General features: G+C 34.7%; 1 protein-coding gene across 14 annotated transcripts in view; it reads left to right on the top strand.

The window, feature by feature from the left end:
• The window catches only part of LOC106883961 (transmembrane protein 245), a 501,684-nt gene extending 480,167 nt beyond the window's left edge, over positions 1 to 21,517 (top strand). For all 14 annotated transcript variants that reach the window (XR_016241093.1, XR_016241092.1, XM_089349237.1 and 11 more), the window contains one exon: positions 20,180 to 21,517. Coding sequence is in view for 12 of the 14 variants with exons in the window: in XM_089349230.1 (XP_089205356.1) it covers positions 20,180 to 20,222 (43 nt within the window). In the remaining 2 variants the exon portion in view is untranslated. The remainder of the gene's footprint in view (positions 1 to 20,179) is intronic.
• Positions 21,518 to 21,802: the final 285 nt, after the last annotated feature.

The following is a 21,802-nucleotide window of genomic DNA, read 5'->3' as shown; positions in this document are numbered from 1 at the left end:
CTTCATATATATATATATATATATATATATACACATACACACGCACGCACACACACAATTACATAACCAAATCAGTTTTTGTATGCACAATCATCCACTTCGTTACAATATATGATAAATCAGTTACTAAGTATATAATCAACCAGTCAGTTTTTTGTAATATGATAAAACCAGTTTCCATATATGTTTGTTTGTATGTGTGTGTGTGTGTGTGTGTGTGTGTGTGTGTGTGTGTAAAACAATTACACTATATGTAACATCTCAATGATTGGTGTATATAATAATGGTACAATTCTCTATAACTGTCAAATCAAATAAGAAACCATTTCCACATAGTACTAGCTGTGTACAAATGGTATCTACATTATAAAAGTCAGCTTGATACTGAATCAAAAATATTTAAATAAGAAATAAATTCGTATAGCCCCAAGCTGACCAATATCTTATGAGTAGATATGGTAGACAGTAACTGAAAGCAGCCCATCATATATATGTGTATATGTATATATATAAGAATGATATAACACTAAGATGGAGGATAACAGGCTCTAATGGTAGATCACAACATTTGTTTTTGCGTCGCACACTAGCTTTGAGTTGCTGAGTTTATAGTCATACACCATAATAGAAGATTGTACTTTATGATTATTATGATATATTTGAATATTTTTCAGCAACGGTTGTGTGTGTGTGTTTCATCAGATGAAATACTATAAGGCATTTATGTATAGTAATGCCCTTAATATAAATGAATATATTTATAGGGAATAATTAATAAATTTTTCCCTTATGAGGTTTTTCTAGCTAACTACTTGATAAATTCTTATAAAGATTTTATCGTATATTTAAATTATATATATATATATAGATATAGATATATATATATATATATATATATATATATATATATATATATATATATATAAGGATAAACCTCTGTACCTGGCTTTCGTTGACATGGAGAAAGCCTTTGACAGGGTCCCCCGATCCCTTATCTGGTGGTCAATGGGATAGAAGAATGGTTAGTGAGAGCTGTGCGAGCCATGTACAGAGATGCTGCCAGTAAGGTGAGGGTTGGAAATGAGTACAGCAATGAATTCCGGGTAGAGGTAGGGGTCCACCAAGGTTCCGTCCTCAGCCCCCTCTTATTTATCATAGTCCTCCAGGCAATCACAGAGGAGTTCAAGACAGGTTGCCCCTGGGAGCTCCTCTATGCTGATGACCTTGCCCTAATTGCGGAGTCACTATCAGAACTAGAGGAGAAGTTTCAGGTGTGGAAGCAAGGTCTAGAATTGAAGGGCCTTAGAGTCAACCTAGCTAAAACCAAAATCCTAATAAGTAGGAAGGTAGATAAAACACAAACCCCTTCAGGTAGATGGCCCTGCTCAGTATGTAGAAAAGGAGTAGGTAGTAACTCTATAAGATGTACCCGGTGCAAGCTATGGACCCATAAGAGGTGCAGCAACATCAAAGGCAGGTTAACTAGCAAGTTAGTTTTTGTTTATGGCAGATGTTCAGGTGCAATAAAGACTGTAAACAAACAGGAAACAACTTCTATCTCATTTCAGGGTGAAAAACTAGAGGTAGTCGATAGCTTCCGCTATCTGGGCGACCAAGTTAGTAGTGGGGGTGGGTGCGCTGAAAGTGTAGCTGCTAGAATAAGAATAGCCTGGGCAAAGTTTAGAGAGCTCTTACCCCTGCTGGCGACAAAGGGACTCTCACTCAGAGTAAAAGGCAGACTGTATGACGCATGCATACGAACAGCCATGCTACATGGCAGTGAAACATGGGCTGTAACTGCTGAGGAGATACGTAAGCTCACAAGGAATGAAGCCAGTATGCTCCGTTGGATGTGTAATGTCAATGTGAATACCCGTCAGAGTGTAAGTATCTTGAGAGAAAAGCTGAACATTAGAAGCATCAGTTGTGGTGTGCAAGAGAGACGATTGCGCTGGTATGGACATGTGGTGAGAATGGATGAGGATAGCTGCGTGAAAAAGTGCCACACCCTAACAGTTGAGGGAACCCGTGGAAGAGGTAGGCCCAGGAAGACCTGGGCTGAGGTGGTGAGGCAAGACCTTCGTACATTGGGCCTCACCGAGGCGATGACTACTGACCGAGACCTTTGGAAATGTGCTGTGCGTGAGAAGACCCGGCAAGCCAAGTAAGATCGTTGCCAGTGCCCCTGGACTGGCTCTTGTGCGGGTGGCACATGAGATGCACCATTTTGAGCATGGCCGTTGCCAGTACCGCCTGACTGGCTCCCGTAGGATTTTCGAGCGAGATCGTTGCCAGTGCCCCTGGACTGGCTTGTGCGGGTGGCACATAAAAGACACCATTTCGAGCGTGGCCGTTTTCGTGCGGGTGACACGTAAAAGCACCCACTACACTCTCTGAGTGGTTGGCGTTAGGAAGGGCATACAGCTGTAGAAACTCTGCCAAATTAGATTGGAGCCTGGTGTTGCCATCCGGTTTCACCAGTCCTCAGTCAAATCGTCCAACCCATGCTAGCATGGAAAGCGAACGTTAAACGATGATGATGATGATGATAATATAAATTCGGTGTGTGTTGCATTCCATTACTTAATGAATGAAAAAATGTATGGTAAATAAACATACAACATAACATACACTGAGTGTAAAACCGGATGGAAGACAAACACAAAAGGTACCTAATTTTTCATCAGTTATCAACCAATTGCTAATACAGTTTCACATCTTTATTGATAAGACTAACAATGTCACAACTGGCAGCACCCACAAAAAATATTCTTTTTGCAGAGAATTCAGGGCCAAGAGCTAACAAAACAAAATAAATCAAAATGACACAGAATGTGATTTAGGATGGTGAACAAGGACAAATAGTCAAGCAAAATACAGCCTTAGAAGACGAGAATAGTGGGTAACTCTTAGAAAATGTCCGAAAGGACAGGGAGACAGAGAATTTGCAACTGGTCAGCCACCTGACCTTGTGTTGTAGTTAGGGAGCTACACTCACAATCACGAGATCATGGTCTCAATTCCTAGAGCAGGCGGTGCATTGTGTTCTTGAATAAAACATTTCATCTCACATTGCTTTGTAGTCACTTCAACACTTGACTGCATCTGTTCAGACAACATTGATTTGAGAGAGAGAGAGTGAGCTAATGTGTGACACAAACGTTTGATCACTATAAACAAATCATTTGTGCAGGTCAGTTCCCAAAAGCTGAACACTCATACATCATCTTTGACAGGAGAGTCCATCATATATATATATACATATATATATATATATATACACACACAACAGATTTCTTTCAGTTTCTGTTTACCAAATCCAGTGATTCAGTGTGATGGTGACATGTATGTATGTGTGTGCAAGTGTTTGTCTCCTTGTCTTGACATTCATGTGATTGTTGTAAATAAATGGCATGACTGGCTGTATGGAAATATTACCTTGCTTGGAAATAGGTAAGGATTGACAACAGGAAAGGCATCCAGACGTATATAAAATTTGCTTCAGTAAACTATGTCCGACCCATGGAAGCATGGAAATGTGCATGTGAAAATGATGATGAGGAATATGAGTATTAAATTTATAAGCTGTCCTCAAAGAAAGACATCTATGTCAGGCAGAAATAACTTACAAACGTCCATTTCTAGAACTGACTTGAAGAAATATGGTACATTATTTAGCACAAGGCCAAAAGTTTTGAAGGAAGTATATAAAGTTAATAGAATCAATCCCCAGTATATGTCTGGTATTATTTTATCAACATTCTAGATGAAAACCAAAGTTGACTGTGGTGCAATTTGAACTCAGAATTTAAAGCACTGTAACAAAGTACTGTAAGGCATTTTGTCCAACTTTAATAATTCTGCCAATCCACTACCCTGGTTTGCATAAATATTGATTTCAAATTTTGCCACAAGGCCAGCAATTTTGATGGAAGGGATTAGTCAATTACAGTGACCCATGTACTCAACTGGTACTTATTTCATCAACCCCAAAAAGATGAAAGGCAAAGCTGACCTCAGAGGAATGTGAACTCAAAACTCGAAGATGGACAAAATGCCACTAAGTATTTTACCCAGCACAGTAAGGTTTGCATAAATATTAATAGCAGTATATTCTCCACAGATACCACCTCAAATAGTTATAAACTTATTACTACCAGTTGACTACCATCACAACAACAATAACTACCACTACCTATGCAGCAACTGTAATTATTATTCTCGTCATCATTGATATTTCCCTTTAACACATTTCAGCATCATTCTCACCACCATCATTCATTATTATCACCATTATCATCGTTAATATAACTACCACCATCATCATAATGATGTAGCAGACTTTCAGTCACCATGGCTGCTATAACTGTCAATATCATTACTAACTAAAAAATACTCATGAGAAAAAAATGATATTAATGATTAGCTAATATTATTTTTACGTTTATGTATTTGTTTTGCAAGATTCCTGGTGTGAAATCGTGTGTTGAAACAGATATCATTATACTTGGTGATGGTCATATTTTGCCAATTAAATACATACACTATATGTTCGGTCTTTACTACAGCTTTATTATTACTATTTTTGTTTCTTTTTATTAAAGCTCTTTTGTTACATATCATGTGACCTCTTCAGTGACTCTCTATCCCTCATGTCTCCTCTTGTTCTGCTTATTTCACATGGTATAGAGAGTCACTGAAGAGGTCACAGAATGTGTGATGAAAGAGCTTTGACAAAGAAACCAATATAGTAAAAATAAAGCTGAAATACAATAAGCAGAACAAGAGGAGACATGTGAGATAGAGAGTTGCTGAAGAGGTCACAGAATACGTGCTTATTGATAACATTGATCCCAGTGCTCAACTGGTACTTATTTCATCGATCCTGAAAGATGAAAAGCAAAGTTGACCTGGGCAAAATTTGATCTCAGAATGGAAAGAGCTGAAAGAAATGTCATTAAGCATTCTGTCTGATGTTGTAATGATTCTGCCAGCTCACCATCTTAATTATACTAATGATGGTACAAGGCCAGCAATTTTGATGAGAGGTGGTTAGTCAGTTACTTTATCCTTGGTACTTAACTGCTATTTCATTTTTATCAGACTTGAAAGGATGAAAAGTAAAGTCGATCTCAGCAGAATTTGAACTCAGAATGAAAAGACAGATGCAATGTCACAAAGCATTTTACCCAGCATGCTAACAATTTGGCCAGCTTGCAGCCCTAATAATAATAATAATAATAATAATAATAATAACAATAACAATAACAATAATAATAATAATAATAATAATAATAATAGTAGTAGTAGTGACAGGTGTAACAATCCTTTCTATTATAGGTACAAGGCCTGAAATTTACATGGAGGGGTTAGTCAATTGCATGACCCCAATGATCAGTTGATACTTATTTTTTTCTACCCTGAAAGGATGAAGAGCAAAATCGACCTTGGCAGCATTAGAACTTAGATCATAAAGCTGGAAGGAATGCCACTAAGCATTTTGTCCAGCATGCTAACAATTCTGAAACCAATGCCATGAAAAGACAATTGCTGTCCCAACAGTGAAAGAAAGAAAACACGACTACATAGAGCAAAAGAAAAAGATATTGAACAAAGAATAGTAGAGAGGTCAATAAATCTGCAGGAAAGAAATAACAGCCCTGATAAGGATAAATATGTGGAAGGAACATTACAGAGGAAGAAAGGAGCTTACTACAATGCCTAAATGAGTTATGAACTCGTGAAAGTAAGATAACCACCAGCCTTAAGAGGAATTGAGAAAAGAAAACTACATAAAGTCGGGAAGAAGATGGATAAGCTGTTACCAAAAATCTGTGTTGAAAAATAAGACCTAAACAATCTCCACTGTGGAAATTTTGGGGGTTAAAAGCCAAAGAAAACATTGGACAGACAAAGATCCATGTTGAAAATGAAGACTTGAGAACCAAATTGAACAACTCAGTAGAGATCTTAGAAGAATAAATGTTGCCATAGAAAAGATGTTGAGGAAAAGACACAAGAATGAGTTGCAAAGAATGTACAACATTTAACACAAAGAATGAAAATGATAAAGGTTTCAAATTTTGGCACAAGGCCAGCAATTTTGGGGAGGGGGTTTGTCAATTGCATCAGCCCCAGTGCTCAGCTGGTACTTATTTTAGTGACCCTGAAAGGATAAAAGGCAAAGCTGACATTGGCAGAATTAGCCAATATAAATCTTGGTTGGTTAGTTGATTTCTTCACACTTTATATTGTATAGAGAGAGAGCAGGGAAAGAGAAAAAGAAAATTAACATAAGAGGTACAGGATGAGTGCTAATACAAGGAGTGGTCACAGACAATGAGCAAAGGAACACAGCATACACACACACACAGTGTGAGATAAAAATATCAAGGAGACAGAAGGGGAGGGAGTATTTCATCCTTTTGTATAAGCACCAAGAAATTTGATAAAATTTTAAATTATAATTATTGTATATATATATATATATATATATATATATATATATATATATATATATATATATATACACACACAAACACACTATATTTCCTGATATTACCCGTGATGGTAGCAAATGTATACTTCCAAAGATGCTCATCATATGATGAGTAACACTCTAGTGATAATAAAGTGATTTCTAATTGAGACAAAAGGCCAGCAATTTTTGAGGGAAGAGCATGTAGTTGATACCATTAACTCCAGTACTTGACTGGTACTTTATTTTGTCAGCCCTGAAAGGATGAAAGGCAAAGTTTCACTCAAAACAAAGCAATGGAGCAAATGTGGTAAAGAAATTTTTTCCCCAATTCATTAATGAGTCTACCAGTTTGCCACCTAATAATAAGTATAGGTGCCTAGGAAATGGTTAAAATACATACATATATATACCCCACAGAATTTAAGCAAAGACATAGCATAAAGGAAAATAGCACTGCAAGACACTGAACATGCATAACACAGCATACTTTTAGTACCTAATTCAACCAAATATTATGAAGAAATTATCTCCCATGTAGTAGCTGTGACCACTAGTGGAACCTCATATGTTTGAAACACTTGAGCTGTGATTTCAACCAAATCCATTTAAGCTGTTGTTAAGACATTATGTTTACGAATAGATTATTGTTCTGCTACATAATGAAGGATTACCACTATGAAATAGCAGCTAGAAACGAATGCCTACAAGTCAAAGAATATATTGATAAATGACCTGTGAACTTGTTTGTAGTTAGAATTGTAATTATTGGTTACTATAAGATATATTTGAAGGTAGAATTCCCTGGAAACAATTATTATCCTGCATATGGACACTAAGAACTTTCATTTTTATCAATTACTAAACTCCAATGCTCTATGAAGAGAATGACAAAAGATTTGCATGAATTTCCTCCAGACTGTACTTATTTCTTTCTTTAATGAAATATCTCACTTCATAAAATGTTTGATTAGTGAGATACAGATTATATCATTGATGATTTCTAAAAAGAATGAAATAGTATTATTCAAGATTATCAATGACTAAAAGTTTTAAGAACTTAAAAGCAATTAAATATATGAATTCTGTTAATCTTTTTCCATAATTTCAAATTACAATTTCTTACCTCACCACATATTATGAAGAAAGGTTTATCTCCCTTGTAATATCTGTGACCACTAGGGGAAATGCTCATGTTAGAAAATATAAAATCAGAACAAAACACATTACATACAAAAGTTTCACAGAGCTACACTCAGTACAGCAGTGAAATTAAGCAATAAAAAAATAAACCTCTGAAAAATAATTATTATTGATTGTGAATAAAGTATGCAAAAAGTTCAATTTTAAATGATCAGTCAAAAAGTTATTTTTATATATTTTTGAGACCTGCATACTGAGTATAGATGAGAGTTACTAAAATAAAAATTAAAAATGACAGTCCTCCTCAGAATAGATTTCATAGGAAATTTACTGCATCAGCAAACTTTGTGTAATTTAAGTGTTAAAATGGTAGCAACTTACTTTTTGATTAGTTGAGTGTGTATGTGTGTAGATATGTATGTATGTATACATGCATGCATATATATATACATGTATGTGTCTATACATATATACATGTATGTATGTATGTATGTATGTGTATATATATATATATATATGTATACGCCTACATATGTATATATATATATATATATATATATATATATATATGTATGTTTACAGATATATCAGATATATATATATATATATTTATATATTCCCATTAAGATATGATGAATGCTGAACAAAGATTTCAGTGTCATCCTTTTTATGATAGATACTGAATTATATATTTTACAGGGAAATGCTTTTGATGTATATACATGTGTGTATGTTTATATAGATATATATAGAGAAAGACACAATACACATATGCTTATGTGTGTGTTGCAGACATATTATTTATTTTCAAAAACAATTACTACCTCCCTACCTATCTGTCTATACATACATGCATACATACATAATTACACACATATATAGATAGATAGATAGATAGAGAGAGAGAGAGAGAGAGAGAGAGAGAGAGAGACAGACAGACAGATAGATAGGTAATTGTTTCTGAAAATAACTACAAAATAAATAGCTTAAAAAATGTTGAAATGTAGTCTCTAAGATCAAATGATGTTAAAGATTGTATTGAGAGTAAAGAAAAGGCATAATAAAAAATGAGTAAAAATAATATATAGTGAGGAAAATGTGTGTATGTTTGTGTGTGTGTGTGTGTGTGGAACACCCACACACATATATACACACACACACCACACATGTACATACATACGTATATACTACCTACCTATTTTTCTACTTACCTGTCTATTTTCCTACCTACCAATCTATCTCAAATTTTTTTCCATAATATATAAGAAGACTTTGAAAATTTTGAAATATGGTGTATAAGATCAAATAACATTGTACATTGTATGTGAAGGAGAAAAGAAATACTAAAAGCATAAGAAGAAGAATAAAGTGTGGGTGTGTATATATATATATATATATATATGTATATATATATATATATATATATATATATATATATATATATATATATATATATATATATATATAAATAGTTTTACAATCTGGATTGTAGACTATCAGGATAGTTAAAAATAACTAATTAAAAGGGATATCCATTTTGTTGAAAGGAAAAGTATATTGTTATGCAAACTTATACATATATGCATATTCATCTGTGTATGTGTGTGTATATTTACATATATATAAATATATATATATACATACACACACATACTTAATATACTTCCATATGCATATTATATATGTATATACACACATACAGATACATAATGTACATCCATATGCATATATATAAACTTATACACATATATATGCATGCATACATACATAAATACATATGCACACACATGTGCATACACATACGCACGTTTGATATTGAAAATAGCAATTCTTTCATAGCAATTGTTTGGGGTGGGGGTATGCTTTTTATATATATATTTTTTAACACCAAGTTTATTTGATGATTATTTCATGAAATTGACAGAGCAGAAATTGTATTCAATAATTGTGTGTGTGTGTGTGCGTGCATGTGTGTGTGTGTGTATTTATATGCATAGTTTTCTAGTCATTGTTTGCCCTAGTTTTTCAAAGAGAGATCTGATTATTATATTGTAATTCCTAAAGTAAAAAAAACTAAGATTGTAATCTTATTTAAGAACAACAGTTAGACTATAAACATTTATAAATATATGGCTTTCTTATTCTTCAAAAATGCTTTCATTCACAATATACAATGTTGATATCATTGACTGATAAATATAAAATAACAGCTTATATATATGTGTGTGTATGTGTGTATTATATATATATATATATATATATATATATATATATACATATATATATATATATATATATATACATATATATATATATATAATCTTTCAAATACTAAATTCATATCAAATACTAATATTTGCCAGAAATAATAAATAAATTTCTTAAAACAACATTTAATTATCTAAAAAAAAGGAAGGACACAGTGAAAAATATAGCGTTAGCTATGCAAAAAGATAATCACAGCAGGAATATCTTTGATCTTAGGTCTGCTTGATCAGAGATGACCTGAAGTGAAATGGTTACAACCAGCAGGATAATATGACTGATTCTCAGCTGTAACTGAGATATATGTTTACCTGGTGGTGATATCTGTGCATGAAGAGTTTAATCATTACACACAGCCAGTAATTAGAAGAGCAGAGTCTAAACCTAATGTAACTCATCAATTAGTGGTTTCTGCTTCTTTTCTTTTTGTATATAAAATTCAGTAAAGAGAGTGTGGGCAGTACCTATGACTGTTGCTTTTTTTCTGATCTGAGACTGACTACTGGACTGCTTTCTTTGAGTAGCTGAACAGAGAATTCATGATTGCAAGTTAACTAACCAATTTGCAAAATTTAGGAAACCAACAATGATAAGTAGCTCCTCCTCTCTGGTAACTATTTACAGCTTGTTAGACTGGGCCTTATTAGAGTTAAGTGTTTTGGTTATTGACATAATTTAATGTTGATTGGATATAAACCTCTAACTTCTTACTGGTTATCCAATACCCTCTTCATTCACCCACACTATCTTTTAACTATTCAAGAAGTATTTAATGTATTGAATGACATCATGCTATATAGAATATTATATCGCCATATCATATGAGAATGACTTCAAGGAGATAAAGAATATAAACCTAATTAGTCAATACATCATATTTAATGGTGTATTGTTTTCTATCAAGTTTTATATTGTATTGCATGACATAATGTGTGCATTATCTTGTAAATCTATGGTCAGTCGGCAACATGCTATAACAACATAAAATGACATCACAATTATCTTATATAGAATACTAAAGTACTAAAAGAAATCAAGATTAGTCATATTAACAGCAAAATAAAACACAAAATATTACCAAAAGCACATTGTTGCAACAAACAAACATTAGATAGACATTAGAACCAAACCATTTCCTTATAACTGAAAGAGACCTGACATCAACAGACAGAAAGTGTTAAAGTCCAGCAATAACCAATGAAAAATGTAGACACAACTTTATTTCTCTGATTCTTCTTTATAATAAAAAAACAGCAATAACAACCATCACTAATACCCTTTCATCCAAATGATAAGACCAGAAGAGTCTTGTATCATTGATGAAGTTAGGAAGCTTGTCACAACAAATAAAACTTGAAGTACTAATATGGAAATATGAAAAATTTGCCATATAAAAATTAAAACAGGAGCATAGTTACACACACACAAATATAATAGTTTCTTATTATATCTATTTGATTTATATGCATGTTTATAATGTTTACATATGTGTGCATATATTTATGCATATATACATTTAATATTCTCTCAGTTTCATTGTAATGCACTGAAAAGTGGAATTTCTTGTGTTATGCATGTCTTTCTTTGTGTGCATATGCTTTTTACTCATGGTTCTATTTTTTTGTTTTTCCAATTGTATTATGACAACATAATTATTGCAATTATTTTGACATGCCATATTACCATATTCTTCAATATATGTACACTTCATATATATATCGTTGATTCTACAGGCTTCACATAAAGTCAGCACATACAAAGTGATCTACATATTGACATCCTCCTTTGATGACTAGTCTAAATTATTTATGGTTATCTTGGTACTAGTAGAGAGCCACAGGCCAGTGACTAGTAGCATTTGCTCATAAGCAAAAACCAGGCCAATGGCTGGAGACAGCCTGTAAGTGAAAACCAGATCAGTGACAAGTTGGAAGTTGTAAAAGACTTAAAGAACAGTATTTCACAAAACAGAAAATAATGTTCAACTATATTTTCCCATTAATCTTAGCAATATCATGTAAAGAATTTAGATGTATAATCATTATCCTGTCTTGATTACTGTAAGAACATTTATTAAGTGCATACAGTTAGTTAACAAAAAGTGTTTTGTCAAGAGATATATATTTCTTTCTTTAAGATTGAAATTCATCTTTGCAGAATTTAAGCCAGCCACCAACATAACAACAAGACTTCTGTGTGCAAGTCAAGGCAGTTCCAGAGATTTGTGAATATGTGAATTTGTTAATGCGTGCATATATTATGGCATATAGGTGGATATACTTACACTCATGTAATGGGTGTACATATTACTGCATGTATGTGTGTACATGTATGTGATTACTTTTTAAATATGCATGATTATTCTATGTGTACATATGATTGCGTGCATGTGCTCATTCCAAGAAAATCAAATAGAACGTTCTAGAAATATTCATGGTACCACCATTCAATTGGATTTGAAAGAGGTAGGTCTTCCTTGGAAAACCCCAGGATTTTGAGGCCTTTAAGCAAATCTTTAATCAAGCCCAGCATGCCTTTGCTAATAGATTTAAATGAAAATCTATAATGCAGACATGAGCTGTAGTTTCCTCACTATGTATATATGTATGGATGGATGGATGGATGGTTTGTTCTCTATGTTTAAGCTGTTTAAATTCTTCTTCTGAGGAAGGAACTGGTTTCTAACAAAGATACAAAGCTCTGTTGTTGGAATATATGTTGTTGGAATATCAAAAGGTTCCTGGACTACTTATGTTTAATAAAAAAAATAACTTATTTACCTAAGTTTTAACATCATCTCCTTCGAAATAGTCACTCTATGCAGTAATACATTGGTCGCAGTGTTTCTACCACTTTTGGAATCTGGCCTGGAAGTCATTTTCCATAAGTGAATTGAGGACTTTCTGTGATTCGCTGTGGATTTCAACAGCAGTGTTAAAATGGCAACCTTTGGGCTGCATTTTCATCTTGGAAAAGAGATAGAAGTTCACAAGTGCTAAATCTGGTGAATAGGGTGAGTGCAGAAGCAATACCATGTTTTTGGTGAGAAATTCATGAGTAAGGAGAGCTCAGTGACAGGGTGCATTGTTATCATAAAGAATCCAATTCTTCATGCTCCACAGACCTGCTCACTTTCACCGAATGTCCTCCCTCAAATGCTTTGCTGTAGAACTCTAGATTGATGGCACTAGGGGATGAATTCTTGATGCACAATACCTTGGATGTCGGAAAAAAGGATGAGCATGCTTTTGATTGAGCTGTGGCTCTGTCGTACCTTCTTTGGTCATGGAGATGAAGGCCTCTTCTATTGTGACGACTGCTACTTCGTCTCAGGGTCATGCCTGTAGACCCGACCAGTGATGACCCTTGACAAGAAGGATGGGTCATCAGTGGCACATTCACAGAGATTTTGATGGACTTTGATGTGATGTCCTTTCTGTTTGGTGGTCAGCAGGCAGAGTATAAACTTAGCAGAGACATGTCACATTTTCAATTCAGATGTTAGGATTACCTGCATGGACCCATATGACAGACCAACAACATCAGTAATGTCGTTGATTGTCTTCCGATGATCCTCAAGCTGGTGAATTTTCTGCACATTTCTGGTGGTGATGATCATGACAGGTCTTTCAAATCACTCATCATCTTCCAGGGACATTCTTCCATTTTTGAAGCAACTGTACCACTCGAAACATTGCATACAACCCATTGCTTTCTTGGCCTAAGCTTGCCAAAGCATGCTCAATGTCTCTGTAGCAGACTCCTCAAGTTTAATGCAAAATTTCATGTTGGCTCTTTGTTCCAACTTCCTGTCCATGACAAAATCATAGACTACAGCATACATGTGATCACAAAACACACAAATTTCACACCTTGCAAAGTAAACACAGCGATGTCATTCAGCACACTGTCTCACGAAGGTCACTACTAGCTCTCACTGCACATGCAAGTGTGTGCTGCCATCTGTTGGTGTACTACAGAACTAGTCTGGGAGTTTTTTGATACCACCTTTTAGATAACAAAAACAGTGTTGCATTTTAAAGTTGAGAAAAGTCTTGCATATTTTTACTGTTCCACTTACAGATTGTATTTGTAATATATGAGTTGGTTCATTTCATTTTCTGAAAACCTTAGCTTATCCAAATTGCCACTTGGGCATTTACTCACAAAACCAAGTGCACTAATTATTATTGGTATAAATGTAAATTTATAATCTGGATATAGAAGCTGAAGGTTTCAAAGCAGTTGTCCATAATTAGCTTCTTTCTAATTGAGAAAAGACAGCTGACCTCTATGACAGTACATACTTTTTCTTGCCTACTCCAAACAACAATATCCAGCCTGTGATGTTTGTGTATATATTCAATAACAAAGAGATTTCCTATATTTATTCCAGGACAGTCTTTTTTACAAATGGTATTGTGAATTGTTTTTGCAATAACATCATGTCACATAGAAATGTAGTACCTTGATGACATCTTTGGGCAGCTTCTAATCACCTGTGTGATGTCTTCCACAGAAATATGATATAATCTACATTTTCAGTTACATCTTGCAGCTCCAAGAGATTCACTATTTCTTTTGTTTATTAGGTATTTCATAGCAATCTCCAGTTCTTGGATTGCAAAGATAGGCAGGCAGGCAGGCGAGAGAGGTAGGTAGGTAGGCCAAAATAGAGAGTGAAGTGAATAAGTAGCAGATATACTGTTGTGACACATACTTAAGAAATGATCCTTAAAAGCAGAGAGAGAGTGCGAGGGGAGAGAGAGTGCGAGGGGAGAGAGAGTGTGAGGGGAGAGAGAGTGCGAGGGGAGAGAGAGTGCGAGGGGAGAGAGAGTGCGAGGGGAGAGAGAGTGCGAGGGGAGAGAGAGTGCGAGGGGAGAGAGAGTGCGAGGGGAGAGAGAGTGCGAGGGGAGAGAGAGTGCGAGGGGAGAGAGAGTGCGAGGGGAGAGAGAGTGCGAGGGGAGAGAGAGTGCGAGGGGAGAGAGAGTGCGAGGGGAGAGAGAGTGCGAGGGGAGAGAGAGTGCGAGGGGAGAGAGAGTGCGAGGGGAGAGAGAGTGCGAGGGGAGAGAGAGTGCGAGGGGAGAGAGAGTGCGAGGGGAGAGAGAGTGCGAGGGGAGAGAGAGAAAGAAAGATATATTGTTTATTTGAAAGATGAGATAGGTACAACTGGCACATGCATAAACTCATAATAAAGTAGATTGTGCATATAGATGGTAGACAATGCTATAGAATGACGTGTTAGCTTCATGTTCCAGGTTTGAATTTCTTTTGTTGTAATTTCACTACATTTACATCAGTAGCATCTTTAAAAAAAAGGCATGAACATCACAACACTCATTTTCCTTTACCTACAAAATTTTTAGGCTTCACATCTGTCTGGAGAGAGCACCAAGAAGCCATTCCAGTGTAGTTTATCAGAGTTGTCATGACTTTGCAGCAAAAATCCTAAAAAGAGCTGTAATTTTTTTGCTTTCTTTTTGCTTCAGAAGAATAACAATATTTTGTATACGAAAATAATTTGAAGAAATACCTAAATATATTTACAAAAACTTTATTTCTCTAAGAAAAATTATCTAAATATAATTCAATTTTACTGCATTCAATATTTCCTTTGAAATAAAAATACAAATACCATGTCTAACCCTGAAAATACACAACACCCACCCTCACTCCACCATCACTGCCAACTTCAGCATTATTACCAACAATAGTAGCAGCACCAAAACAGCAAGTAGTACCACCAACATCAACATCATGAGGAGTATCACATATGTGGTGGGACTGTCTAACTTCACTTAAAATTTATAAATACTATTCTACTCCTTACTCTGAAAAATCTTCCATCACACAAATATTGGTTATTGAGGCAGCTATTTTAACAGCAAGATTCTAAATGAAGTCAGTTCTAGAACAGTGAAATTCTATTAACTGAAGAATATCATCATGTATATTTGGAATAATACAAATTCTGTTTATTTCCAATAACAATGGCAATGTTTATTTTTCATTTGTATTTTTGTATAGAATCTTTCTACCATTATTTTATTAAGGATTCTTTCTGATATCAGCTGCTGTAATTTAACACCATCTTCTTCTCTTTCTCTCTCTCTCTCTCTCTCTCTCTCTCTCTCTCTCTATATATATATATATATATATATATATATATATATATATATATATATATATTAATCTGTGCATATTTTTTCTTATAGTTTGTATTCAACATTTATTTGACTCAAACATTGCATAGATTTCTTCAGAGAAAACTGAACAGATGTTATAGGAAAAAGAAAAACAATATCACCGCTAGCAATAACAATGGTAATAGCATTAACAACAAAATAATAATTATTATTATTATGATTATTATTATGATTATTATTGTTGTTGTTGTTATTGTTACTATTTTTATTATTATTATTATTGTTGTTATCATCATCATCGTTTAACGTCCGCTTTCCATGCTAGTGAAGCCAGATGGCAACACTAGGCTCCAATCTGATTTGGCACAGTTTCTACAGCTGGATGCCCTTCCTAACGCCAACCACTCAGAGAGTGTAGTGGGTGTTTTTACGTGCCACCGGCACGAAGGGCAATGAGGCAGTACTGGCAACGGCGACGCTCAAAATGGTGTATTTTATGTGCCACCCACACAAGAGCCAGTCCAGGGGCACTGGCAACGATCTCGCTCGAAAGTCCTTACACATACCACGGGCACAAGTGCCAGAAAGGCGACGCTGGGCGCAGGTGCCATCACGATTTCGATTATCATTATTATTATTATTATGCTGAGATCAACTTTGCCTTTCACCCTTTTGGAGTCAATAAATTAAGTATTAGTGAAACACTGGGATTGATGTAATTGACAAGTCCTCTCCCCACAAATTTCAGGCCTTGTGCATTTAATAGAAATTTGTGGTGAATAAGGTCAGAGGACCTGAGTTCTCTTCTAACCCATTTACTGTTGAGGTTGACTCCCACAGCCTTTGTCTCTTCCCAGGCACTCACAGCCAGTAAGGATTTAAGCTTGAAGTTGTCCTTCCTCAAATGTGGCCCTCTTCCAAGGCTACCAAGCCCTGACTGCTCGCACAGTTATACCACTTGTGTAACTGTGGACACAGTACAGCCTTCTCCTAAGACACACTTTAATAAAAGTTAAGACACAGGCATGGCTGTATGGTAAGAAGATTGCTTCCCAACCACATGGTTCCAGGTTCAGTCCCACTGCATGGTAGTTTGGGCAAGTGCCTTCTACTATAGCCTTTAAGCCGACAAGAGCTTTATGAGTGGATTTGGTAGACGGAAACTAGAAGAAGCCCACCATATACCTGTGCGTGTGTGTGTGTGTGTGCATGTGTGTGTGTGTGTGCATGTGTGTGTGTGTGTGTGTGTGCATGTGTGTGTGTGTTTGTCCCCCACCACTACTGCTTGATAACTAGTGTTAGTGTGTTTACATCTCTGTAACTTTGTGGTTGGCAAAAGAGACTGATAGAATAAGTACCAGGCTTTCAAAAACAAGTGCTGGAGTCAAGTTGTTTGAGTAAAAGATTCTTCAAGGCAGTGCCCCAGCATGGCTGCAGACTAATGACTGGAACAAAGAAATGATAAAAGGTAAAATGTTCCATTCCCTTGGTCTGTCAGCATGCCAAACACTAACCCAGAATTTCTAAGTCCTCACACTGTAGCTAAATAGTGTGAAGACCATTGATGGATGAACCCAATATAGGGTTCATCCATCCTGTTAAGTGATATTGTTTTTGTGCTGTTGGGTTTCTAAGCAACCTTTCTCACCAAGTAAGCATGATGGAAGGGTTTGATTAGACACTGATGACCAGACCATGATCAGGTTGTGTTGGATTATGTATTACCAGTAACACTCATTAGTGACCTGATGTGAATGTTATAATATAATTGTTTCTTATTTAGGTATAAGGCCATTACATTGAACTAGACTGATACCTTATTTAATCAACCCCAGAGGGATGAAAGGTGAAGTTGATTTCAATGACATTTGAAATCAGATTGTAATAACCAGAAGAAATACATCAGATATTTTGTTCAATACTGAAATGATTCTGCTAATGCACAGCCCTTTATAACAAGTAATAATGATAATAATAATGTTGTGCTTTTTATCTTGATATGAGATCACCATGTCTCACACAATGGTTGTGACACATGTGCCTGGTGTACCTTTATCAGATGGGTAGTCATGATGGGTAATATTGGGCTTCATATATTTGTACCCCAGTGTCACTTTCATGGCATGCATTGCTCTCTCACTCATTAATAATAATAATAATAATAATCCTTTCTACTAAAGGCACAAGACCTGAAATTTTGTGGGCGGGGACTAGTCAATTACATTGACTCCAGTGTTTCACTGGTACTTATTTTATCAACCCTGAAAGGATGAAAAGCAAAGTCGACATTGGCGGAATTTGAACTCCAAATGAAATGCTGTGAAGCAATTTGTCCAGCGTGCCAGCCCACTGCCTTAATAATAATAATAATAATGATGATGATGATAACAATACATCCCTAGCATTAGAACCTGAAAAAAGGGGAGTAATAATAATTATATCATCATCATCAAAAAGCTGAGAAATTGCTGTTAGTGTTTAACTTCAGGTCAGCCATAATCAAGTAGAACTGTAATTAAAGTAATTCCTGCCATAACCATCTTATCTTTTTTTTTTTTTTAGTTTTCATGCATATTTTATCTAGGACATCATTATTTAATGCATCCCTTCTTATATTTTTAAGATAGTAAGTTGAAATTTGAAAGAAATTTACTGTTTAGCAACTACATATAGAGACTCATCATTAGCTAAGCATATACTAAACCCAACGTATGCCAATAATCTAGCAATGATAATATGGGACAATGACTGTCCAGACAGTGAAGGAGATTGAGATGAACTGTCTATATCACAGAAATGAAGAACCTTTGTTCTCTGGTAGAAATCTTCATCCGATCTAAATTATATATCACCTGGAAATCAGTAGCAATAGAGTTTTTTTTACAGCTTCTTTTCCATGCTGACATGTGTTAGACCTTTTCTTTTTCAGACAGTATTTTACTGCAATATACCCTTCAATTTGAGAACCCTTTTAACTCTTTAGCTTTCAGATTACTCTATTAAATATAATGCTTATTTATTTGCATTGTCTTAAATTAATCATGTATTATCTCATAGCTTCAAGATTTCAATGATATGATTGTTTATTTTTAGAATGACATTGCAGGTTGAGTGGGAGAGGCCAGATCTGGCCAGTTTTAACATAAAACAGGTAGAATATTTGAGCCTTATATAGCTGGTTTAAATGCTAAGGTGCTAATTTTACAACACATAGGGATGCAGCAGGCCTATTCTAAAATCAGGATGCACATGGAAAAAGTTGAGAAACTAATAAAGTACAAGGATTTTGAAACTGAAATGAGCAGGATGAAGGTAAAAGGTGTTCCAGTAATAATTGGGACACTGGGTATGATACAAAAATATGCAAACCATAGCAGGGCTCACAACTTTATATACAGTTCAAAAATACAGTTCCACTATACAGTTCATATCTTAAACAAGACATTCTTATTTCAATAACATAACTCACATAGTACATGTTCTGCAAGAGGAATTTTTGTATGCAACATCATATATTCAATAAAGTTGACAGGCTAGATAAAAATGAGGCCATTGGCCTAATTTGGCTTGTGGGCCATAGTTTGCTGACACTTGGTTGGCTACAGATGCAGGCATGGCTGTGTGGTTAAGAGGCTTGCTTTGCAACCAAGTGGTTTTGAGTTATCCCACTGCATGGCACACTGGGCAAGTATCTCCTCCTATAACCCCAAGCCAACCAAAGCCTCATGAGTGAATTTGGTAGATGGAAACTATGTGGAAGACTGTTATTTATGTGTGTATTTGTCCTCCACCACCACTTAACAACCAGTGTTGGTTTGTTTGCATCCCAATGAAATAGCAGTTCCAGCAAAGAGGTTGACAGAATAAATACTACACTTTCAACGATAAGTACTAGGGTCAATTTGTTCACTTAAACTCTTCAAGGCCCCAGCATGGCTGCAGTCCAATAACTGAAACAAGTAAAAGGTAAACAATAAAAGATAATCGGCCAATAGATAAAATTATGGTCTAATATATCAAAATATTAATAAACATGTATACTTATTGTCTAATGTAAAATATTAATAAACATGTATACTTATTGTCTAATGTAAAATTATGGTCTAAAATCTATGTCTAACTCTCCCTTTATTTTTTTCCATTTCAGATCTTTCAGTACAGACCCAGTGATGGCCTACAAATCTAACTAAAATTCTACACTGCTGCTTTATCTCTTTCTAACTGAAGCTTGTTAGAAATAATAGATGTATCTTCTTTGCTTACTCTTTTTTTCTACCTACATGTTTTGCTTGCTTGTGAACTGAAGTAATAAGGTTCTTTAAAATGCCATTGTTTGATCAATTTTGAAGCAGAAACGAAAACAGGAGAACATCAAAATATTTTTCTTGATCTTCTTTACCTATGTACTGAAGAAGGAAAAAATAAGTTTCTCCTTAGCTGGAAGTCTTCTATTCACATTACAGCTAGGTAAAGCAAAGAAAACAATTGTATTTGTCTGACCAAAAGAATACGATATCAAAGCTTAACGTTTCTTCGATGAAATTTCTTTCTTGCTTTATTTATGAATATTTTGCTGTTTTACAAAATTTTCCATTACTTGTGCACACATACACATACCTACAAATCTTTTTCTCTCTCTCTCTCTCTCTCTCTCTCTCTCTCCACTATTTTATCTCTTTCTCTTCCTCCCTATATGTAAACACATATGCATGCATACACACACACAAATACACTTAAAAAATGTTTAGTAAAGAAACAGAATGAATATTTTGTTGGTTTCAGACACACAACAACAAAATACATTAAGTATGAAATTTTAAGAAAAAAAGGAAATATTTTATAATGGCAAGCCAAGTACCTAGAAAAGTTGCCAAGAGAAATTTTGGCAGGTAAAATTTCGTTATTCTGTCAAAATTGGTTAATTCATGTATTTATTTCTAAATTTTGATTAAAAGGCTTGTCAATTCTGCTTGCTGCTTATTTGAAACATTTCTCACAAGAAAATTGATACCTGAATAATTTAAGTTTATTTTTAATAAATTTTAAAATTTCTGTGATTATTCTCTTTTCTCTCTCTCTCTCTCTCTCTCTCTCTCTCTCTCTCTCTCTCTCTCTTTCTCTCTCTCTCTACTTATCTATTTGTTTGTTACAAATACACACATGCCCACTCAGACACACACAGCTAAATCATTAGATTATTTTTTAAGTTTGAAAAAATTAACTGAAATTTAATATGATCCATACATCTATTTTGATGACATAATGCACCCCCACCCAGCATCATTTCACAAACATTTAATGTATTATCTGTTTTTTAAATATTCCTTCAAAATATTTCTTGTGGAATCTCAAGACAATTTAAACTATGCAGAAAACAAAGATAGCTCACTACCGACATTTTCTTCTGAGCAGGGAACAATTTTATCAAAACTTCCAATTGAACCATCCCCATGGATTTGTTCCTACATAAAGCTGAGAACATTGTTTTTTGTTTTCATTTTGTTCTGTTATACAAAACTAATCATAGATGTACTATCATCAGCTAAATATAAAAGTTAAAACCAAATAAGGTCAATCATACAAGGTTTATTATAGAAGTTCAGAGTCACCAAATTAAGTTGTCTTATTAAATCTAAGAGGATGTGTCAGAAAGTAATGGAAATTAAAATTGCATTGCTTTCTGACTCACTCCCATAGATATAGTAGAAGTATAGTGAAACTTAGCTACTCTTAATGATGACCATGTTTCTAGTTAGGTTACTTTCTTCTT

The sequence above is a fragment of the Octopus bimaculoides genome, chromosome 3, assembly GCF_046866305.1.
Source record: "Octopus bimaculoides isolate indiv1 chromosome 3, ASM4686630v1, whole genome shotgun sequence".
Classification (NCBI taxonomy): domain Eukaryota; kingdom Metazoa; phylum Mollusca; class Cephalopoda; order Octopoda; family Octopodidae; genus Octopus; species Octopus bimaculoides.
Note: the sequence above shows the minus strand (reverse complement) of the source record. Positions and strands in the feature narration are given on the sequence as shown.